This window comes from Abramis brama (genome assembly GCF_963993115.1).
Source record: "Abramis brama genome assembly, chromosome: 9".
NCBI lineage: Eukaryota > Metazoa > Chordata > Actinopteri > Cypriniformes > Leuciscidae > Abramis > Abramis brama.
In genome coordinates, this window is record NC_139971.1 from 32,603,846 (window position 1) to 32,629,350 (window position 25,505).

General features: G+C 35.8%; 1 protein-coding gene across 1 annotated transcript in view; it reads left to right on the forward strand.

Moving 5' to 3' along the window:
• Positions 1-25,505, forward strand: part of itpr2 (inositol 1,4,5-trisphosphate receptor, type 2) — a 99,549-nt gene that overhangs the window by 67,156 nt on the left and 6,888 nt on the right. Inside the window, exons 38-55 of the mRNA XM_084124539.1 lie at positions 2,805-2,907; positions 2,993-3,180; positions 3,263-3,443; positions 6,091-6,335; positions 6,637-6,837; positions 7,032-7,142; positions 7,362-7,457; positions 7,629-7,745; positions 12,745-12,855; positions 13,050-13,242; positions 13,338-13,463; positions 14,375-14,550; positions 15,752-15,916; positions 16,791-16,974; positions 17,887-17,961; positions 19,568-19,698; positions 20,061-20,226; positions 21,327-21,487. Of these exons, the coding sequence (XP_083980665.1) occupies positions 2,805-2,907; positions 2,993-3,180; positions 3,263-3,443; positions 6,091-6,335; positions 6,637-6,837; positions 7,032-7,142; positions 7,362-7,457; positions 7,629-7,745; positions 12,745-12,855; positions 13,050-13,242; positions 13,338-13,463; positions 14,375-14,550; positions 15,752-15,916; positions 16,791-16,974; positions 17,887-17,961; positions 19,568-19,698; positions 20,061-20,226; positions 21,327-21,487 (2,730 nt within the window). The remainder of the gene's footprint in view (positions 1-2,804; positions 2,908-2,992; positions 3,181-3,262; positions 3,444-6,090; positions 6,336-6,636; positions 6,838-7,031; positions 7,143-7,361; positions 7,458-7,628; positions 7,746-12,744; positions 12,856-13,049; positions 13,243-13,337; positions 13,464-14,374; positions 14,551-15,751; positions 15,917-16,790; positions 16,975-17,886; positions 17,962-19,567; positions 19,699-20,060; positions 20,227-21,326; positions 21,488-25,505) is intronic.

The following is a 25,505-nucleotide window of genomic DNA, read 5'->3' on the forward strand; positions in this document are numbered from 1 at the left end:
AATTTTGTCTCTAGTGTCTTTGGACAGCTCTTTGGTCTTGGCCATGTTAGTAGTTGGATTCTTACTGATTGTATAGGGTGGACAGGTGTCTTTATGCAGCTAACGACCTCAAACAGGTGCATCTAATTTAGGATAATAAATGGAGTGGAGGTGGACATTTTAAAGGCAGACTAACAGGTCTTTGAGGGTCAGAATTCTAGCTGATAGACAGGTGTTCAAATACTTATTTTCAGCTGTATCATACAAATAAATAGTTAAAAAATCATATATTGTGATTTCTGGATTTTTTTTTTTTTAGATTATGTCTCTCACAGTGGACATGCACCTACGATGACAATTTCAGACCCCTCCATGATTTCCAAGTGGGAGAACTTGCAAAATAGCAGGGTGTTCAAATACTTATTTTCCTCACTGTATATATATATATATATATATATATATATATATATATATATATATATATAATGTTTTTGTTGTTTTATTTTACTGTTTCATTGTTATTTTTTTTATTGTTGAATTGTTTTATTATTTAATTTATATACATTTTTTTATTGTTTTAGTTTTATTTCATTTGTTTTTATTTTATTGTTTTTATTTTTATTTTATTGTTTTTATTTTATTACTTTTTATCGTTTTTGTTCATTTAATATTTTTTGTCTTTTATAAAAAAAAAATATATTTTATTTTATTTATTTTATTTTATTTCAGACTCCTTTCTGAAATGTCATGTCAATTATGAATTTTTGGTGTAATGAAAGTGGTGATCTTTGATATTTCATACTTCTTTCATACAATTGATATTTGAGCCACTCCTACAAGCTGTCGAATGAACAGGACAAACCGAGAGTCAGACTCACACCTGTTGATAAATACGGTTGTCAATCGTAATTAAACTGTGACCACGTGAACAGTTTTTCTCTCTCCAAACTCAAAAACACAGAAAAATAGCTGCAACCATTCCCAACCAGATGTATAAAAGCAAGAGAATGAGACAGGCAGGAAGGATACAAAGAAAATAAAAAGCATTCGGTCAGGAGACAAAGGAAAGGAGAGACAATCACTATACCATCCCGCTCCTTCCGCCGTGTCTTCCTCGTGATCTCTCAGCAAGCCACCACCAGGTGTTACATAACTCTCTCTCTCTCTCTCTCTCTCTCTCTCTCTCTCTCTCTCTCTCTCTCTCTCTCTCTCTCTCTCTCTCTCGCTGTGTTGATCTGTCTATCTCTCTCGCTTGCTCTTGGTCTCTATGCCAGCCACTCTCCCCCCCCACCCTCTGTCTTTTTCACACGTTCAGTTTCTCTCCCACTGGGAAACAGATTTTCAAGGCAGCCGTCTGCTCTCTACCTTCAGCACTCGCTGTCTACCCTCTGCCTCCCTGAGGTTTCGCTACACTTCTGGCATAATTACAGCAATTACTACAGTTTATACTAGTTATGTAAAAGTTCTCCCATGTGAGTGCGTGTTTTTATCCAACACGGTTGGGAGGAAAACACGTGAAAGTGTGAAGGGAATCAAAACGGACAGGAAATGAAGCACTCCCTCCTTCACACTCTCAGAAAAACTGAGTTTGCTATGAATATTTGCAGTAGGTTGTTGTTGTTTTTTCATAAAAATACTTAAAGGAATGTACAGGGTTCAGTACAGATTAAGATCCATTTAGTTCTATTTCTATAAGTATTTTGCTGCTTCCTCATTTTGTAAAAGTCTCTTATGCGCACCACGGTTGTATTTATTTCATCAAACATACAGTAAAACATTTTTTGGATACATTTTTAAATGTAATATATTCATGAATTTTCAGCATCATTACTACAGTTTTAAGTGTCTTATCCTTCAGAGAGCATTCTAATATGCTGATTTGGTGCTCAACATTTCTTATTATTAGTAAGACTGTTGAAAATCAGGCACTCCTCGGATGGGCAGTATTTTCTAATAATTCAACGGACAAGTCAATTATTTTGCTTATTCTACGGTTACACAACACCTCAAGACATTGTTCAGATGATGTATTTCAAGACATTTGTCAGGTTTTTGTCCTTAAAACGCCTAACCCTAATTTCTTACGCATCTAATACCACACCTCCGTTGCTAAATCTAAAATGTCATTTTAGAGCTAGTAACGGAAGCTTCAGCCACTGATAGCAGACTAATGCAGTTATTAATGCAATTATTAGAGAGAGAGAGAGAAAGAGAGAGAGATTAAGCTTGTGAATTACCTGAATCTATGTTGAATCTATGCAAAATAATTTGGTGATGTGAAAGGAGCATGCAATGCGGTCAAGACCTGCCTGGAACTGCTTTAGCCGTGCATTTCCCTGAAAATAATAGAGTGCAACAGTTGGGTTCCAGAAGTAAAAACTCCATTCGTTTTTGCCATAGGCAAATTGATTTTAAACGGAAACTTATAAACCTTTAAAGACAGACCTACTGTGAGCTACGAGGTTGTTAATCCATGGTATTTGCTTATGATTATGCCGAAGCCATCAGCCCGCATTATTTCAGCTTATTTTTAAAATAATAGTGTTTAACAGTTGAATTCCTGGTTAAAAACTACATTACCCGTGATGCTGGACAGAAATTTACACCAGAGAGTCGAAAAAGCAACACACTCCAAAATAGCTCTTTAGAACAGTTCTGTTCTTTAAACAAAATCATATTATTTAACTATGATAAAAGTTTTAATAATTTGATAATAAAAGTTATAGAATGATACATCTGTCTATCTGTATATGGGGTTTCTTGAACATTTAGAATATGCCATATTTTGAGAATGACTCAACTGCCTTTCTCTGTTGTTTCCTCAGGGTACCACACTGAGGAAGAGTCTCCTTACACACTACTTTGGCAACCAGCGGCCCCACACCAAAGCCCTGGATTACAGCGGCGGGAGCAGTTCTTCCTCTGGAGGTCTGGGACAAAGATGACCATTAGAAGAAACACTGTCCGCTCACCATATACATCCTGACTCAACAGTGTGTTTCTGTGTGTATAGGTGGCTCTCCCGGGCAGGACTCTGATAAGCCAGGCACTAGCGTAGCAGACATCCAGTGTGCGCTGGACAACGTGGGAGCGTCCGAGCTGGTCATCGACCTCATCGTCAGCACTAAGAATGACCGTATATTTGAGGAAAGCATTCTGCTGGGCATTGCACTGCTGAGAGGAGGGAATACACAGATTCAGGTATATAAAGGTGATGTTACACATTCACAACATGCCGTCCACAAGAACCAGATGATGTAATTTCCTTCATGTCTCCCTGCAGAACTCTTTCTTCCATCAACTGCACAAGCAGAAGAAGTCTGAGAAGTTTTTCAAGGTCTTCTATGACCGGATGGAGCAGGCTCAGAAAGAGATCCGCTCTAGTGTGTCAGTCAACATGTTTGAGCTCAGCTGCAGGAAGAGAGAAGAGGAAGGAGAAGGCTCTGGAATCAGATATAAGAAAGGTGTACTTCCACTTTCTTTCATTAGAAAAATGTTTTTTTTTAAGACCATGGAAGGTGAATATGATGAAAAGTATGAAGAAATGTTGGGTCATATTTCACCCCAAAATCAACAGAACAGTATAATAATATTTTGCTGTATGGAAATCAAGCAAGTTATTTATTTATACATTTATTTTTTTATTTTCTTACTATATATATTTTTCTTTTTTTTCTTCTATTTTCATTTTGAGATTGACTCGGGAATGTTTCTTTGTATGTTTTCAGAAGTTCATGCTTCATACTGAAATACTGTAAATGAGTTCAGAGATAATTCAGTAGATCTAAAGATTTACCACAGATTTATTTATTTCAATACAAGGTTGATAAATGGTCTGAATGAAAATTCTGGATGCTCTTGGCTGAAAACTGAAAATGCTTTTTAAAAAGGATAAATTTTCGATTTTCGATTAGCTTTTTTGTATAACTGTATTAATATTATACTTTTTAATGATACTGAATTTAAAAAATACAAGCTAATACAATAAAATAACCACACTTTTGTTGAAAGTAACACTATAATTGGACAGAATATATATTAATATTAAATATCAATGTATTATTCTATATTCGGTTCTATGCAACAGAATCAGATTTAACAGATTTATTTTTTGACCAATTATTTAAATAATATAAAGTCCTACAAAGCTTGTATTATCAGAGAGGCTAACGTCGTTTTCCCAGTATGGCTATACCACACCATCTCACAGCACATTAGGGCTATTGCAGTCAGAAACAAGTATAGACCTACTACTAAATAGAAATTTCATGTTGGCGCATTATTTGAGCGGTTGTTGCTTTTTTCAATGAGAATGAGCAGTACATGGGTGGAGCGTTCGCATGGGCCATCAGCAACTGAGCTTTGCGGAATATTGAGCAGAGCGTCACAACTCGCAGTGACAACGACTAGAGCGAGAGTGAAACTTGAGCGCTGAACACTGAGGGGCGGGGAGGCATATATTTTCGGCCGTTTTTCAAAATGTCATTTTCGGTTTTAGTCTCTTGCTGAAAATAGAGATGTGTCCTAATTGCAGTGTTCTGCTTTATCATGTTTAGACCTAAAAAGAATGACCTAGACTCTCTAAATGATGTGCTATGTCTGAACTAGAAGTATGTCATTGGTCCTGTGAAAAGCCTGTTTATCACAAACAAGTTTGCCTTAATGCATAGCTAACCATGTGATTGCAGTTCAGGCCTGAGGCAGCGTAAATGAAGGGACAGTCAGGCATATGAATAGTATCTGTCCCCATTTCAACTGCTGTGCTCCATATCCTGTCACATGAGGTCATGTGAGGGGTAGCTGGCACTTTATCAAAGGCCTGCTGTTAAAAAGCAGGGTTTTATTTAACACTTCTCATCGAGAGAGGAAAGATATCAAATTCGCCTAGTCGAACGGTGTAGTGCACAAGACATGATTGTTTGATGAGGAGAAATGTTGTTGACAGTTACATGGCAATTAAGTTTTGAATAATAATATTCACATGTGCCTTAATATGTATCCAAAAACAACAAAAAATATCTATTTCTTTCAAAAGGAGTACCTCCGACTTAGTATGGATGACTTTGAATTGGTATATCAATTCTCATGCTGAAGAGAACTCAATCAGTATATCCTGCAAGAATTTGTCATTTATTGAAGATATAAATACATTGTTGGCTATTTCTTACCACTATAGACATTAAGGGGGGCTAAGTCTATCAATATCGGGTTTTCAGTTATCAAGTTTATCATTCCACATTTGCACGTAAAGTTTTTACGTTTAAGGATTTGCACTTAGTTTTGGGACTTAAAATTCATTGTTATGCACTAGGTCAACAAGAGACTGTCTGAAGTCAGTTCCTCAACCGATTTGTTTAATGATTGAGTGATTCATTTGCTTAAGCAAATCGTTCAGTAGTGCTGATTCATCAGATTGTGTCTGGTTTTATTTGAAAATATTTGTTATAGGTTGTAATATTGTCTCTGAGTTTAAGTTGTTAAATATTCTATAGCAACCTGTTTATTGAACTATAATATTAAAATAATACCAATAAATATCAACCTGTGGCTTTATGCTTATGACCGAATGACAGCTCTTGATTGTGTGATATATTGCTTGATGTTGTGATATTAATACATATATTTTATCAAAAGTACTTCCAGGTGCAGTACCTAGTATGGATGACAGATTTTGAATTTGAATTGACCTTTGTATAATTGAATAATTTTGAATAAAATGTTCTTTAATATTACATCCCATTCAATGTTGTTATACTGTAGTTAACAAAAAAACAAAAAAATTAAAATAATTTTCAGTTATTGAAATACAGCTGAAATAAAATATAAATATTTAATGAAATACTTAACTTAAACATAAATGAAATGTTTCCTTGGCTAATAACTGAAACAACATAATCTTCAAAAATTATTAAAAAATACAACTAAAACCAATAGAAATATATTTTTTAAAAATAATATAACTGATAAAAAATCACTTAAATTAGTTAAAAAACTTAAACTAAAATTTAAATATAAAAATAAAAGCTAATTCAAGATATTGATGAATACTAAATAAAACTGATTCCGTAACAATTTAATAATCAGAAGTTCTTTATTTCTTCTCTTATGAAGTTCGAGACTCCTTACACCTCAGAGAAGAGATGCGGGGTCAGCTTAAAGATGCCTCCTCAGTCACCTCAAAGGCCTACAGCATCTTTCGCCGGGAATTGGACCCCGAGATGGAGCCGATGGGGTCGGGACAGGACGGGATGGAGGAGGTGGTGGAGGAGACTCAGATGAGCCAGGCCATCACCATCATGAAACCAATCCTTCGCTTCCTTCAGCTGCTCTGTGAGAATCATAACAGGCACTTGCAGGTAGGAGATGCAAATCTTTTATAATTTTTATTCGTCCAATTTTTCTCAGCCTTAGTTTGTTTGACTGTAAACCATTCCAGTGTGCTTAGAAGTGAAAACCAGCAATGCTGCCTTTACAGTGTCAAAAATCTTAGTGCTTTTCCATTGTGAGAACAAAAAATGTTTTTGTTGTGCAGACAAACATCTCAAGGGACCCCTGACCTAGTTATGGACGAGTCTGTCTGAACTGAGATACTAATTACTGCCACTCAGGACTCGACTTGAGTTATTAGTCAAAATCTTTCTGTTCTCTTGTATACAGAACTTTCTGCGAGATCAGAGCAACAAAACCAATTATAACCTGGTGTGTGAGACGTTGCAGTTTCTTGACTGTATCTGTGGCAGCACAACGGGAGGACTGGGGCTGCTGGGGCTCTACATTAATGAGAGGAACGTAGACCTGGTCATACAGACGCTTGAGACCATCACAGAGTACTGCCAGGGTCCTTGCCATGAAAACCAGGTATTGATTGAAACATCATCCTCATTGGAAAATGGGGAGAAATCCTTTCCATATAGAGTCCAAGTGTTAGATTTGGTACCAAAATTAATTTATTTCTAGCTTTATTAAAGATGCAAAAATAAGTCTTTTCTACATGTCTAAGACTTGATAAATAATAGTTTGGTATCACAGATTGTGTATTTCCTCCTCCGCAGTCGTGCATAGCAAGGCATGAGTCAAACGGCATTGACATCATCATCGCGCTCATTGTGAATCCAATTGATCCGTTGGGAAAGAACCGACTTGACCTTGTACTGGAGCTGAAGGTACTTGTTTGTTTGCAGTTAAGGACGTAGTTTGAATAAGGAGGCAATTGATGTATAATACAATTTTACAGATATCAAATTGTTTTGAAGCATTGCAAATTTTTGATTTGGCATGTAAAAACATCTGCACTTTTAGCTCCAGGAGAAAAATGTATGAATATTCTTAACTTCACAGTCATTTATTTTTAAAAGGCTCTTTTCTTTACAATTAACTATCAGAACAATGCATCTAAACTTCTCTTGGCCATCATGGAGAGTCGTCATGACAGCGAGAATGCGGAGAAGATCCTGTACAAGATGAGACCCAATGAACTGGTGAGCTAATCAGTATCATACAATATTGCTGCTGTTGGTTGATACTGTATATCAGCATTCTTAGAACCTGAACGAACTGTTGTGCAATCAATAAATATGGTTTAGATCATCTGTTATCAGCCAAAACATGTCTGTTCTGTGCTATAAATGCAGTAATGTTCTCATCTACAGGTTGATGTGATGAAGGAGGCTTACGTTCAAGGAGAAGAGAGTGAGATTGATCAAGAGACATCAGATCAGATCAAACCTAAAGATGTTGGCCACAACATCTTCATCCTGGCCCATCAGGTAAGATTTAGATGTTTAATGTGAGCTACCAAGTTTACATCAGGGGTACTTACAGTAGAAAGACATTTTGCTTTGTTAAACCTTTAAAATGGAATATTTAGCAGGCTATGATAACTAATCAGGGTTAATAGCATTGATTGGTGCAGATTAAGGGTACTTGAGCATAATGAAAAGGTTGGGAAACGCTGTCGTATGTGACACAATATAACATTTAGTGATAGAACACATTGCAATATCTGTTAAAAGTACAAACCTACTGAAGATAACGGAGGATTAGATAGTCATATTGAAAGTTTGCGAGTAGTTCATGGCCATCAACATGCTTTTCAGAAAAATAAAAAAATCCCTCTGAAGAAGGGTTAAAGGGATAGTTCACGCAGAATTCTTTCATTAATTACTCGCCTTCATGTTCCAATCCCGTAAGACTTTCGTTCATCTTTGGAACACAAAATGAGGATCTTTTTGATGAAATCTGAGAGCTTTCTGTCCCTCCATTGACAGCTACACAACTACCACTTATATGTGAATAAAAGCCTAAATTCAATCTGTTCATCATATAAAGGGATTGAGTCACTTCAGAAAATGTGGACTAAACCGCTCAATTCATATGGATTAGTTTTACGATCTCTTTATGAAATTTTTGAAGCGTCAAAATGGTAGTTGCGTAGCAGCCAGTGGAGGGACAGAAAGCTCTCAGATATAATTAAAAATACCTTAATTTGTGTCATTTTCGAGCAATTAATGACAGAGTTTTACTTTTTGGGTGAACTAACCCTTTAAGGCCTCTTGTGAGGAAATTCTCAATCACGTTGTGCATTTCTCAGTTTCAATCTTCTCTTTCACTTCCACAGTCTCAGCCATCTGCCAGACAGTTTATATGTGTTAACTGGCTGCTTTCATAATGACATAACTTCAGGTGTTCTGTTTTTTCAAACACAAATCACATCACACAGATGACTGAGAGAGAACTCTAGTACAAGTATGCATTGTTCTCTCACTCTTAGCTTTGCTGGAATAATATATGGTATGGCAAACTCTTGCCATAGTTTTCAGTGATATTTTTGTTTAAAATTCAGGACTTTTACGCAGACCCTGTGGCTATTTTAGATGGACAATGGTTTGAGAAACACTGGCATATGGCTATATGATCTAGTTGGGGAGATTCTACTTCACTTGGACCATTTGCACAATGTTTGTCAGTCTCATTTTCCTGTGTAAATTATCACTATTAGAAAACAAGCAGGGCCTGAGGACATAATAGTCGAGCGGAGAAAGAAGGAGAGGGAGTCAAAGGAAAGGAATAATCCCTTCTTTTCTAATTTCACTGACACTGAGAAAGAAATGAACAGACATGACTTTAAAGGGGACCTAATATGCAACATGGTGTTTGAACATTAATGTGTGTCGACAGTGTACACAACCACCCTATAATGGTGAAAATCCACCTACTCCTTGTATTTATATACCCCATAAATCATAAACAGTGTATTAAAATGAGTTGTTCGCATTTTCTACACATTGTGACGTCAAGACTGGTGGCCCCAAGACAGAATCGAACCTATTAGCTTAGATCCTCCCCTGAGTGAGCTGAGGGGCGGGGGAAAACAGCTCATTTGCATTTAAAGATAGACACACGAAAACAGCATGTTTTTGATTCCATTAAAAAAGGGGCATGCTATAATAAATGATCTTTGGGGTATTTTGAGTTGAAACTTCACATGACGCATACAAACTGACACATACTGGGGACACCTGAGACTTAAATTACATCTTATATTAATAGGTCTTCTGCTTAAAAATTGATAAAACATGTACATTTATTAATGATTACTGACATTTATTTTTAATTAGTGGTGTTTGCTAAGGCAAGTGTCACTAGTGCAATTGTTCATACTTAGAATTTACAGTTTTCTATCAAGTAACCACTCAGAAACAGCATAACAACATGATAAAAACCATCCATTACACCCTAGCACCTTGGACCAAGAACCAAGTCCAGGTCACAATTACTTCAGATTTTTTTTTAAAAAACAACTGTTTTCATGTAGTTGCATAATGCTGCGGGTGGTTTGAAATGTCAGTTTTGGCCGAAAATTTTTAAATAGTTTATTCAATATTGCAATTGTTTGAATTGATGTGAACTTATGTTCATGAGAGAACGCTCTGTAAACATGCTTTGATTGTCAAGTAGAAATGTGTGTAAATTTACTTTGTTCCTTAGGAAGTTAAATTGAATAGTGATACTGTAAACGGTTTTGGCAAAGAACATTCCCATGTCCTTTTTTTCCATTGTGGTTTCAATTTCTTTTTGTTTGCTCAGCATTGTTGGCGTGTTATTTTTTGTTAGCTACAGTGCTGAAAAACAACTGCCAAATACAAGATCCTCCTGTGTTTACTGGGAACATGACAAAGTAAATGACATTATTTGGTGTCAGTTTAGCTCTCTATTGCGTGTCTTGCTCTCTTCCAGCTCTTATAAACCGATTCCTGATGTTACTGTAGCTTTGATCTGAAATGAAAAGAACACAGTAAACATTTTTGGCTTAGACCTCAGTGAGGAGACAAAGTGATTTCACCTTCTTAGTGTCTCAATGCGCACATCTTTTGTGTTCTTTCAGCGTGTACGAAAACAAGTATGTAAATCCCTCGCTTCTATTTACCGTGTTAAGGCCATTATGCGATGAAGGAAAGCTGAGGGTGTGGAATGATTGCTTGTTTGTCTCAAGGACTTGTCCTTGTTTGAGGTTACAGAGTGACCGTCTGCATCTTTAGAAAGACTGGTTACTTCAATAGACTGAGCAGCCTTCTTTATGTATAAACTACCTTGTTTTTTATGGAGATGGTTCTTTACTTAAATGAATTGCTTGGATCTTGCAGAGCGATTTTGATCGTTCGTTGCCCTTTGATCCCGTCATCTGTTGGAAATGATTTTCGGAGCGCTGTTTTTGATTAGGTTGTCTCTGGATGTTGTTGTCTCACTAAGGAATCTTGGCCACATCACTATGGGTATTCAGTCATTAAGATAAACATCAGAGTTCTTCGGCATGGGCTGATCTTAAAATGTTTTGATTTTGAAGTGATCTGGTTGATCAGTCCTGACCTCTTATGAACTGACTCATCCAGGGGTTGCATTGGCATTATGAAACTTCTAAATCGCTAATGTGATTTGTGTTAGCCAAATCACCAATGTGTCACTAATAGATTAATGGTGTTCCTGCAACTTCAAGCACTTTGTCTCAGAGGTTGACTTTTATTAAAACTAACAAATTGTAGCATTTTTTTCTCTTTTTTGTTGTTGCTATTTTTCAAATGTTTAGATTTTGTTGATGTTCCATTGTCTCAAAGTCAGACTTTAAATTTTAAACTAAGAAAATCCATTATATTACATTTTAAACTAAGAAAATCAGTTATGAGTTATAACACCGTGTCCTAACTACACACGCCGCGACACGCGATAAAAGGTATCTTTTCCATGTTAATCAGAGTTTTTGTCCTAACCAGGCGCGACGGCAACACGCGACGTTTCTAATTTAGAAACGGTTTCTATTTTTCTGCGACGTCGCGCTGGAACAACAAACACAAAGTGTGGCAATGATAATCTCAGGTACTGTTTATGTGCTTTATTTAATGTTAAAAGCGTGTAATGTGACTTTGAATGTCATTTAGTGCTCCAGCTTTGTAGCTGTAAAAGCAACAATGGATAAATCACCTCAGATCTTGAAATTAAACAAATGGAAACAAGAACGTTAAAACTGTGAACAAACAATATTATTTGACAAAGATTGTTTTAGTAACTCAGTAGCCTATGTATTTTTTAAATGGTGTAATATTTGTGAATTTGATTATGTAACTACTTATCCATTTTCTTGCGAGTGCCGTCAAGATTACTCTCTAGTACTGTGTACTTGCCGCGAGACTCCGCCCACACGCTGTTCTGATTGGCTGTGATTTTTGATTGACGTTGTTGCGTCTCACAGTCGCGTCGCGTCTAGTGTGCCTGTCGCTGGAATTTTATCGCGTCGCGTGTAGTTAGGACACGGTGTTACATCTAAATAAAATAAACCATTTCAATATTTATTTTGTGAAAATTATATATATATATATTTATATAAAATAATAAATAGCATATATGTATGTGTGTGTGTGTGTGTGTGTGTGTATATATATATATATATATATATATATATATATATATATATATATATATATATATATATATATATATATATATATATATATATATATATATATAATTTTTTTTTTTTTTTTTTTTTAACACATTATGACTCCCTCAGTTGTAGCATTATTTCCACCACATCAAACATTTTTTTAAAAACGTTTTTAGGTAATACATTTTTTTATCAAAAGTTAATATACTTTTTTATCAAGAGATGAATACGAAAAAAAAGATAAATATCACTTGAAAACACTTCTCTTTTTTTTTGACTGTCCATCACTTTCAATCATGTTGGAATTTTTCTTTAGTTATGCCAAAAGTTTTTAAAAATATGCATTTTTTTTTAATTCTTGAAAATTACAATTAGTTAAATTCAATTAGTTGCATAATAATTATTTAAAGGGCTAAAGGGCTTGTCCATTTTGCTTTTACTTAATAATTTTGTATTGGCATACATAAAATTCTAGCTATGAAATTAAATTTAGCACGACAAAATAAAGGCCATTTTATTACAAAAATGTAATTTCCACATTCGTCATTTTCATTAAACAATGTTATAAAATGTAACGCATAATTTGATGTAAGGTGAAAATAAAACTCTGGTGGAATGTTCATGTTTTTAAGCAAAAAATACAGAATTCACCTGTACAGGATGTATGTCCACTGATGGACATTATTAGTAGACAAAAACTAAAAACAAATTTAAACTTGTAAGACAAACTTGAAAATGTTCTAAAAGTCCACATATTTGAAGAATCACCCTGATATGGAACTGTTGTTTCTGAATCTGTTGTGTTGACTGAAGTGTTTTTTTATGATCAGTTGGCACGCCACAATAAAACCCTCCAGCAGAGTTTGAAACCTGGCCTAGACCCCAGCATCGAGGGAGAGACGGCGCTCACATACTACGCCAACCACACTGCTCAGATAGAGGTACGACAATTTGAGAGTTTTTTAAGATAACTACTTAATTTAATGGCTTTTCTGTAACTTTATTATGACACATTTGTTGACCTATTTACATATCGTTGCTTTTATCAGAAGTTTAAGTCAAAGTGTATTATTTAAACATGATTTATTACTGATCTTCCCAAAAAAATAATAATTTTTTTTTATTACATTTTTAGATTGTTCGTCATGATCGCACAATGGAGCAGATCGTGTTTCCTGTGCCCAACATCTGTGAGTACTTAACAGAAGAATCAAAAGTGCGTGTATTCACCACCACAGAGCGAGACGACCAGGGCAGCAAGGTCAACGACTTCTTCCAGCAGTTTGATGACCTCTACAATGAGATGAGGTGGCAGAAGAAAATAAGAAGTGGGTTGTTTTTACTTTGCTCAAATGTAACAATTGATCACAAGTTTGAGTCTGTGCCAGAGTTATTATACTGATGTATTGGTGTGTGTTTGCAGATAATGCACCACTTTTCTGGGTGTCAAAACATATATCTCTATGGGGTAGTATCTCCTTTAACTTGGCTGTGTTAATCAACTTGGCTGTGGCTCTTTTCTACCCATTTGGAGATGATGGAGATGAAGGTACGGCTTTGATTCTTGATATCTAAAAAGTTGCATAATTCTGGCCCTATGATTTCCGTGGCACGAAACACAAACGGAATCTATTCATAAAAATGCAATTGACTGTATAACATGGAATGTCACTGAATTTAGCAAAAATTGGATGAATAAATCAAAAGTACACATCAAATCGTATATGACTAGTGTCTGTGAATATTACATTTAGATATGTAGTTTGCATGTTCTGTGTGAATTAGCGTTTCATCTGCTACACATACTCAAGTACACAACGTAGTGTTTTTGTGAAGTTTCATATAAACTTCTCTAGGGCTGCTCTGAGAGTCACTTAATCCAGCATTTCACCTTTTCATTTAATACAAACTAAGCTCTTTAATACAAACTGCTAAAATAAAGTTTTGGTTTAACTTGAACAAATTATGACAGAATTATATATTGTACAGTAGAATGTACTTCTTAAAGTAATAATAACAATAATAATAATTAAAAAAAAAGGTTTTAAAACATTATTTTAAAAGTATATCACTGTTTTTCATCCATGTTTTAAATGAAACCTCTTTAATTGCAAACCTCTGTTGTGCAGCACTTTGTTTGCAAAAAAGGTTACTTTGATTACCGCAGTTTTTGATAATACATTTGTAGTAAATCATAAAAAAAAAGAAATCCAGGAATTTTTTTAATAGAATTTCTGAAAAAGCACATTTCAAATGGGATTCTTGTTGTTAAAATTTTAATAAATTATTAAATTATCCTTTTAACCATTAAAATGGGATCCAGAAAAATGTAAATGTAAAACACTGAAATAATTAATTTTTATTTTTACGAAATCTAAGTGTCATTACATCATAATGATTTTAATTTAAGGGGTAGTTCACCCAAAAAATCTTCATGCAGTTCATTGTTTTGTCTTTTAGGTATCTTGCCTCCATTCTTGTCGGTATTGCTTTGGGTGGCAGTGGTCGTGAGCACCTTCACATTGTTTGTTCTTCCACGGCGTGGAGGTATCCTGGCGTTCCTGGTCACCGTCATCTTCCGCTCTATATACACGCTGGGCTTAGGACCCACACTGCTGCTTCTGGGGGCCACCAACGTAAGGCAAATTCATTACAAACCATTCACGCTTCATTTAGCCCATCAGCATTCAGCGTCCGTGAACTGATTAAATGTCAAAGTGTATTTTTCATTTATAAACCAACCGAACTTCTATTAAAATAGACCATCCACTAACACCTCATGTCTGCTGATTAATCGTTAATACCTATTAATTACAAAAGGCCGCTCGATATCTGGCTAAATATGAAAGATGGCAGCAGAGGATCTAGCGTTGCCATTTTGCATCAGTGTCAGTTACATGTATGATGACAGAAGCGGCTGATGTGCTTGATGTGCGTTCAGATAAAAAATGAGAGTGATTTCATGCCTCCCTCTCAGCCAAATGGAGCTCCAGCCTTCAAACTGCTGACACGTCCCTCTGTTGTGTCAGTCTGTTTGCGTCTGTTTAAGCTGGCGTCTCCTCAGCCATTATGGCACCACATGAAGGACCAACAGAGACATGTGCTGAAACAGATTCTAGAAGTCTGGGATACTAGATGCCACTCGCCACATCTTCCTAGTAGTCGCCACAAACCATGTTTATCCTCGCTGCAAGTGCAGATCGTATATATATTTTCACCTTGCTCATGGTTTTGAGTAAGTACTAGCTTTCTAAATGACGCATGAATTTGCTCTAAATTCAAGGCTTAAGGCCTGGTTACACCTAGTCACTTCATGCATGTTTACTGATCAGATTGACTGTAGCCTATAACACGCTCACGTTTATATAAAAAAAAAAAAATGGGAGGAGTAAAATTTACATATGTGCCTCCCAATAACCAGATGCATTTACACTTGTCCAGTTTCGTCTGGAATGAGTCTCATACCACCTTCTGAAGTGGTTTGAGTGATCTCGAAAGCGTTTCAGAGGGCATTAACAACTGGTCTCCTCATGATTGGATAGCTATCTGATCAAGAAAAAAACGCATGACCAGGTATAAACAGGCCCATATTTACTTACTTTGAAGATAACAACAAAGGATATGGAAACATTTTCCTTTCATTTAAAAGATATTTAATTAAAAGCCTATTTTTCCCAACTATGCATGATTTATATGGTTTAGGTGCATTATATTATTTGCATTTATCGTTGTGTTTTCTTTGCTATGTGTGAAAGTGTTTGTATTGAAGGATGTTTTAATGTGATTGTAAGGATCTATTGCTGTCGGGTAGCATTATCTTCTAATGTCTTCTCACAGCTGCTGAATAAAATCGTGTTCCTGGTTAGTTTTGTGGGGAACCAGGGCACGTTCACACGAGGGTACAAAGCAGTTATCATGGACATCTTCTTCCTTCTGCACGTCGGTTACGTCATCGTGTGCATGCTGGGTCTGTTCGTGCATGAGTTCTTCTACAGTATCCTGGTACGATTTCACACTTTTTGCTATATAATCTTTTTTTCTAAATGAAATTAATGATTTAATTCGGGGGGGGGAGAAACAAAATTCAGTGGAGTCCAGGAATGCTTGCTTTGAGAGAGAAAAAATCTCTATGTATTTTTATGGCTGTCAGAGTAGTTAGCTTAGATATTAATTAAATAGATAATACAATCATTTACACATTTATAGATTTTTTTACTATTACAGTTTCTTTCTGGCTTCTAAAAACTGGACAGAAATTATGAGATTAGTTCAAGTTAATTTTAATCTTCTAATTTTAAAAAATCTGTGTATACAAAAACATTTGTTTTTTATTTCTTACTGCGCTAGCAGACTAGCGCTAGCAAATGTTTTTGTATACACAGATTATTTTTAATGTTTATAAAAGTTTCTTATGCTCACTAAGGCTGCATTTATTTGATGAAAAATACAGTCAAAAGTAATATTGTGAAATATTACAATTTGAAATAAACGTTTTCTTTTTTTTGATACATTTTAAAATGTAAATTATTCCTGTGATGGCAAGTCTTTAGTGTCACATGATTCTTCAGAAATCATTTTAATATGCTGATTTGGTGCTAATGAAATTATTATCATTATAAACAGTTGTGCTGCTTAATATTTTAGTGGAAACAGTGATACCATTTTTTCAGGATTCTTTGATGAATAGAAAGTTCAAAAGAACAGCGTTTTAAATAATAAATTATTTTACATTGCTACAAAATATTGTCACTTTTGATTAATTTAATGCAAATGTAATAATTTATTTTGGTTTTAGAACAATGATAATTTAAATAATTAAAATTATTTATTTTTGTTAACATGTTTTTATAATATTCCTCTTTCTTTCCTTCTCTAGTTGTTTGATCTTGTGCGTAGAGAGGAAACGCTCCTAAACGTGATGAGGAGTGTGACAAAGAACGGCCGCTCCATCTTCCTCACAGCTGTTCTGGCTATCATCCTGGTCTACCTCTTTTCCATTGTGGCCTTCCTCTTCTTTAAAGATGACTTCCTTATGGAAGTAGACCGCCTCCCTTCTTTAAGTAAGCATGAAGTGTACATGATGTCCCTGTCACGCTCTTTGCTGTAATGGCCTCCTATCTTTCCAGCTGCACATTGCATAGAACTTGTTGTTTTGGTCTTTCGTTTCATATTTCCCAAATGTTCTGTATGGATGAAGTCATTATCATATGCTAATGTGCAACCCTGCGTATCGTATATGTAAATGACTTGGTATGAATGGCAGTAAAATGTCTCTTTTAGTGAGAGTAGCACATCTGCGATGAATTCAGTATGTACATGTGGATGCGTGACGGTGAAGATATTCCGTGTATGTGTGTTTATATGAACACATGGCCATGTAGCGTTGTTGAGATAGGAGAGGACCTGCTAGCACATGGCACCTGTTGCATAACCCAGCAGTGGCCACACTCCCTTATATAATCACTTCCTCTGTGCACTGCAGCACTGCACAAGCACTGGGGACAGGAAAGGGACACGCATTCACTGGAACACAACAAACATGATTTAATAAAGCTTTGCTATTGTGAAAAAAAACTAGTGCTGTCAAATCGATTTAATCGCATATAACAAAAGTTTTTGTTTACATAATATATGTTTGTGTGTGTGTGTGTATATATATATATATATATATATATATATATATATATATATATATATATATACTCATACTCATATACTGTATATATGTATAAATATATGTGTATATATACTGTATATATGTATAAATGTGTGTATATACAGTATACACACACAGACATATATATAATATATAAATAGTAATATATGCACACACACACACACACATATATATTATATAAACAAAAACTTTTATGTTAGATGCGATTAATTGATCACAAACGCACGCATGCTATGAATGCAGATTTTAATGTTTTTACCAAAAAAACTCAATATTTGTTTGGTTTGTTTTTTAGAGAGGCCAAATGTGAAGGAGTCTATGAGCTGTCTGAGTGAATCCTGTTCCAACTCCGCCTTTAGTTCTCACCACGGTAAGTCACCTCTGTATTTGTTTTTACAGTGGCAACGCCCCCCAAAGACTTTCTGGACAGTTAGGCCACACTTAAAATGTATGAATGTCCTTGAAATAGACAGCAACATGTTAAACCAAGTGGCATTTAGTTCAAGAAATGGCGCACAAGCAGTTTTCAGGCAAAACATTTCACAAATAGAAGCTTTTAAATGATAAAACAATAATAGTGTGAAACATTTAAATGTAGGATATTTGGACACTTTATGTTTTTTAGATGTTCTGAGAAAAGTTCTGAGAAATATTTTTGCAGATGCCACTTGATCTGGTATATTTTTTGGCTAATGTAATGACATTCATGCATTTTTAAAAGTTATTTAGGTGTTACTTAAATGATACTTTTTAGAACCACAGTTTGCGATATTGATGTCCCATCAAATGGGACTTCCATTGTACAGCTGTCCATGTGTATTGTTAAACTGTAAAATCCTGGACTCATGGATTTAATTGTGTAGTTTGAATGTCGCATGAGAAAGACATCAAGAATAATTCAGCATTTACTGTGCAGCTCTGCAGTTTCTCTTTTGATTTAACCTCCGTCTCACCCTTCAGCTGAATGTTCTAGCATAAACTGCGTTACTGGTGGCATGTTGTGTGATTTGTGTGTGCGTGTGTGTTTATGGTTTTTTGAAGTGTATGTTTGTGAAAGGCTGGTCCTGTGTATTTATTATAGAGGTTAAGGTGCTGAGATGACCCGTGAGAGAGAGAGAGAGTGTGTGTGTGTGTTGAGGAGATGACTCATGTGCTGCTTTGTTCTGCTTTGCCCTGGGAGTCTTTAAAGATCACCTGTGCTTCTAGATATCAACACGTGCACACTCTTTCTCTCACACGCTCACCCTCTTTCTTTCTTTGACCTCTCCCTCACTGTCTCGCATCTCTCTCTGTGTCCCTCATGTATTCCTTACTTACCTTTCCATGCTCATTTCTTCAATCTTCCTGTCTTTCTTATTTTGTTGATGTGTCTTTTCTTAGTCTCTGCTCCTGATTTCTTTTAAAAGTCTAATGGCCTTCTCAAACTGTGTATATACATTACAGTGGGGTCCAAAATTCTGAGACCACTAGTAAAAATCCCTGTTATTTGCATGTGATGGATAGATGAATAAATTGAATGATTGATTGATTGATTGATTGATTGATTGGATTATTATTATTTATTAATATGAATAATTCTAAAAATTTATAAAAAATAAAAATTGTATCATTAAAAAAATGTAAAATATTTCAAGAAATATATCTTAAAAATTATAATAATTCTGGATAATTATAAATCTAAATAAATATATAAGTAAAAAATAGTTAAAACTGAATTATATAAATAAGTAATTGATCTGATTACATAATTATAAGTCTAAATATATAAATAAAAATGTAAGTAAAAATCCTGAATATATAGTTATAAACCTGAATAAATATTTATGAACCTGCAGAAATACTTAAAAGTAAAAATCCTGAATATATAATAAATAGAAAAAAAAATTATAATATATATATTCTTGAATATATAGTTACAAATGTTTAAAACTGTTATGTTATCTATGTCTGTATATTTGTGTGTGTGTTAATCCCAGTGGAAGAAGCGGATGAAGATGATACAGAACGCGTGTGTGACACCCTGCTGATGTGCATCATTACGGTTCTGAACCATGGGCTGAGAAACGGGGGAGGAATCGCAGATGTTCTGCGCAAGCTTTCCAAAGAGGTGAACAGAATATCATCAACGCAACACATTCAGACATGAGATACGCCAATAAATCCTTTGTGGCGTCACTAATACTGTCAGTATAATCCATGCAGGCATCTGTACATCATGCTTTTATAGACCCCTGCATTCGTTTACACACTCTCTGAGCATCTGTCTATATTCTTTGAAGCGTTGCAAAATCAGTTATGGCTGCTTCAAAGGGTCTGTCTGAGTCTTTTATGTGGATGATTGAAAACTGCTGATCAATAATTTGATTTAAAAAAACTGAATTTAGGTCTTATTTTGTAATATTTCACTTTTACAGCCGAAATATCTAAAGTAAAATCTTAATTTATAACCCCCTCGCTGTTGCTCCTCAGGAGCCCATGTTCCCGGCACGTGTCGTGTTCGACCTCTTGTTCTTCTTCATTGTCATCATCATTGTATTGAACCTCATCTTTGGTGTGATCATTGACACCTTCGCTGACCTGAGGAGTGAGAAACAGAGAAAGGAAGAAATTCTGAAGACCACCTGCTTCATTTGTGGTATGTCTTTCTTAAAGGGAACATATTATGAAAAACAGGATTAACTAACAGAGGTTAGCTAATCATAACAGTGTTTGTTTCTATATTTTGTAGAATTTCTGAACTAAAATGAAAATGAATAGCAGGGTTCATGTGGTCATTAAAAACATGAAAATATATGTCTTTTCATTTAATCTTTTCACAAAATCACTGGATCTTTCAGTAAAACTGAATTGAATATGAATTGGTATGATGGAGCTTAAAGAGGACCCATTATGCTTTTTCTTTACATTTTCAACTTTCTTTAGTGTGTAATGTTGCTGTTTGAGCATGAAAAAGGTCTACAAACCTACAAAGCACAAAGTCAATTCAAAGGGACATCAAATCTTCCAGAAACGTATACGTCACGCTATTCCACATTTAAATAATTCCCGCCGAAGGCATACACACAAAAAAAAACGAACAGGTGCGCGGCCTAGTTGAGTTGCATTATTAGTGTATTGAAACTTGCAGTTATGGTAAGAGGTTTGACATTTACGAAACACGCTCTAAGCAATTGGCCAATCACACTTTGCTTTTCAGAAGGAAGGTCTCTATAAGAGACCGGAACTAAACAGAGTTACTAAAAGACTAGGAAGAGGGCAACAATGTAAAATATGTGACAAATAATGTTTTTTGAACATTCAAGCATGAAAACCTATTATAGTAGACTCCAAATACAAAATCAAGACTTTGTAAAAGGGCATAATATGACCTCTTTAAGATTTCAGTCTATTCCACATGCAAACGTTACTTTAAAGGTACATCTTCGAATGGCTTGGAACTAGGCTTGGAACAATGGTGCGGCTGTAAGCAGATGTCATGCCCTGTCACATTCTGTTACTCTGACTGCCTTTGAATTTTTATATGAGGTCTGTGACAGGCCTTTTTATTTGATGGATTCAACTATGATCATGGTGACATTTACTCCACTGAAGAAGACCATGGTAGAGAAGAACAGATGTGGGGGAAAGTTTTATAGTGACTATAAACAGTGGAATACCATGAATAAACAAATGATTTTGACAGACAGAATGGCTTTTCTTTGAAGAATCATTATCTTATTATCTGCTCAACTTCAGGACTTGAGAGAGACAAGTTTGATAACAAGACCGTGTCGTTTGAGGAGCACATCAAGTCGGAGCACAGCATGTGGCACTATTTGTACTTCCTGGTCTTGGTGAAGGTGAAGGACCCCACCGAGTACACAGGGCCCGAGAGCTACGTGGCCCAAATGATTAAGGTTAGTCCTCTGACACAGTTGGTACCATGATACAGTGACCCCTAAAATGTATTTGGACACTTTGTGTCTGTCAAACGTTATTGGATTTTTTTGTCCCCACAAGGAAAACAGCTTATAAATCATTGATATATAAAAAGTGATGTTTCTGAAAATGTAAAATTGCATAAAATTTTCTGTGATGGATAGGTTTAGGGGGAAGGGTTAGTGTAAGGGGATAGAAGACAGATTGTTCAGTATAAAAATCATTATGTCTATGGAAAGTCCCCATAAAACATGAAAACACTGTGTGTGTGTGTGTTTATATCTCTGTGCACTGTTTTCAGTTGACACCAGCTAAAGGAGGCCGTGAACTTCTTTAAAATAAGAGAAAGACTCCCTTGATGGCATTCCTAAAGTCTTTTGATGTGTGTGTGCTCTAATTTGTTTGTTTATATTTGTGTGTGTGACCTTCTCTTGCTCCTGGTATCTCACAGAGCATACTGAAAGTAGTGTAGTAATTAAAGCCTTCGTTAAGACTGCTTTGTCTCTATAATAATGGGCTGAGTGGGACTAATGTTTATCGTGGAGGGTAGGAGAACAATCTCTGTGGTGTTATATGGCAATTTCATATTTTCTGCACCAATGGTAGTTTGTAAAATTCTGAAAAGTTTATTAAAGGGTAAATTTAGTTACAGCAGTCCATTAATATGGGTTTTACAATTCAAGACAATTAAAAATGATGCCTACTTACGCATATTTTTATGAAAATTAATTATAATTCAATATTTTTTTAAATGGAGAAGTTGGAACAGGTTTTGCAGGGAATCCCGTTCACGGCTGTTTAAAAAGCATTCCAGGACATGAAGAGTGTGCGTGAGCTCTGAAGAGTCTAAAATATAACATGACTGATTTGTTTACCATTTTTGGTTACTATACATACAGTAATTGTTGAATGTGAGTTCATGTGTCCTAATATACACTACCATACCACTACTAAGGCTGCATTTATTTGATCAAAAATACAGTAAAAACTGTAATACTGTGAAATATTATTACTATTTAAAACAACTGATTATTATTTTAAAATCTATATTTTAAAATGTAATTTATTCCTTTTCAGCATCACATGATTCTTTAGAAATCATTCTAATATGCCGATTTGGTGCTCAAGAAACATCAATGTTGAAAACAGTTTGCTTTTTTATGGAAACTGTGATGCTTCTTTTTTCTTTTTTTTTTAGGCTTCTTTGAGTAATAGAAATTTTTGTAACATTATACATGTCTTGACTGTCTCTTTTGATCAGTTTAATGCATCCTTGCTGATTAAAAGTATATATATTTTTTCTTTTAAATCTAACTGACCCCAGACTTTTTCGGTAGTGTATATAAATATAAAAAAAAATAATGTGTAGATCTTGGTACTGACAGAAAGGAGTGCAAACACTGTTAATCGGCTAGGCTTTAGCGGCAGATGCTGATAATCTGAAAATGGCCAAAGGTTGGTCAGTTTATCAGCCTGGCCAATAAAATGGCATATTAGTAGACTGATGTTTGGGTTCAGTGGAAATCTACAGAGCTTTTCTGCTGGATACTGCATGCTCAGAATCCATGAAGTCCTGCTGATGACACATTGAGTTCTACAGTATAGTACTACATTAACTAATTACTGTGTGTTGCTACAAACACAAGGGCCCTTATTAAAGCTGTGATGGGAGAGTTGAGACATGGGCGACACATAACTAAGGGAGACAAGTTTAGTTGTTTAGTTTCATCAGTGTTGTTCTGTCTCATGTAAGGATGGGCTAGGAAACAGTAACTGAATCCAAAACACTACAGCCTGGCACTGACACTTTTTGAGCACAGCATTTTCAACTGCAGGTTTACATTGAAGCAGGTGTGTGTGTGTGTGTGTGTGTGTGTGTGTGTGTGTGTGTGTGTGTGTGTGTGTGTGTGTGTGTGTGTGTGTGTGTTTGTGTTTGTGAGATTATCACTCACAGGCTGCTGGAAAAAGAGTGTGAGCAGGTACTGCAGCAGTCACAGCATTATGTAACCCATCTCAAGTGGCCTGCTATTAGCTCAGCCTATCCTCACACGTGCTCTCCTGTCCCACACACACACTCACACACCTGCCACGCCACTCATTATCACACAGTGAGTCAGGCGTCTCCTTGGCAACACGGTCGTCATGCACTGTCGGCAGGAACGAGAAAAAAAAAAAAACTCTTCGGCCTCTAGACTTGTGATCAATGCAAGTTCAAAGGTCACGCATTCACCGTTGTATCCGTTTCTCCCAGCTGGGCGTCTCAGGATGCGTGTGTGTGTGTGTGTGTGTGTGTGTGTGTGTGTGTGTGAGAGTGTGTGTGTGAACAGATGACTGCAGGAGTGCGTGCACAGCGGCTGGCCATACTAATCAAACTGATTATTGCAATCATGCTGCTATTTCCAGAGCCGAGTCGATGGCAGCGCTCTGAAACTTCCTTTCCATTGCAAAACAGCATCTTTATGATGATGAGAGACGAGGACACGTGATCGAACGATCATGCTGTCTGTCAGATGGGAAAAGAAGTTTAATGGCACTTTAATGACAGTCGAAACACCTTTCCCACACACTAGTCTGCAGCAGTGTGCTTGTGCCAAAGCGTATATGTACGTTTGTGAGGTGTTAGCTGCCATGTTATTAGGCGCTTTGATGTTAAAATGCTTTCTTCTATATACCTTAATGATAAGCCAATGAGAAGTAATCCGTTTGCAGGTTGATTTGGCTTGATTTGGTTGTTTGTATGGGGTCTGTAAGATTTGTTTTTGAAGGAAGTCTCTAATTCTCACCAAAGCTGCATTTATTTGACAGTAAAAACTAAACTGGTGAAGTATTTTTTTTTTTTTACAATTTGCAGTATTTGTTTTCTAATATATTTTAATTTATTCCTGTGATGGTAAATCTGAATTTTCAGCAGCCATTTCTCCAGTCTTCAATGTCACACGATCCTTCAGAAATCATTCTAATATGCTGATTTGCTGCTCAAGAAACGTTTATTATTATTATCAGTGTTAAAAACAGTTGTGCTGCTTACATTTAAAAAAAACGTGTACCCTTGCTGAAGAAAAGTATTCATTTCTTAAAGGGGACCTATCATGCAAAATTCACTTTTAAATAGTTTCTGAACATATTGTGTCTGCAGTGTGTGTACACAACCACCCTATCGTGGTAAAAATCCATCCACTCCGTTTGTTATTTTCTCCATAAATCTTAAACCGTGTCTCAAAATGAGCTGATCAGGAATGTACTCCAATGTGACATCACATTGGAACAGGCCCCGCCCACGACTGGCGACGGAATCTGCCCTATTAGCTTAGCTCCTCCCCTCAATGAGCTCAGCCCAGAGCATTTAACAGCAGCATTCAAGTAAGAAATGTATTCTTATTAAAGCTACTGTAGTCATTCAGTCAAGTGCTGTGAGGGATTTTCTGTTTTCCTTTTGTTGTTTGGTTCATATTGACAGCATATATGGCAGTAGGTACTATATATTATGCTGTTGTCACTTCAATACACAGACATTACCTTGTGTTTATTTGACAGTTGAAGTGCAATAAGAGAACTTAGTTTAATACTCACATGACACGCTGTCTGACATCCAGTTTCTGTGCGCGTGCTTCGGATGTGTGCGCTCAGAAAACCAGAATCAAAAGTTTAAACTGATATGACTGTAAAATGCATGCAAATAAAAAACTTCCATGATGACGAAGAACTCCAGTGTCACATGAGCGTGGCCGCGATAGAGATGATAATCAAAACTAAACAGATGTTTATGTGACCCGAGGCAAAAGCTGTACAGGCTCCGCCCTCTTCTGGAAAGCTGGGTGGAGTGCAGCAGCTCATTTGCATTTAAAGATACATGCACGAAAACAGTGTGTTTTTCCTTCCACTAAAATTTTAAAGTGTTACCAAAAATCTTACTGTTCCCAACCTTTTGAACTGTACTGTTAATTCAAAAATTTAACATGTTAATATTTGCCTTGCACACAGTTTATTAAGCAACTG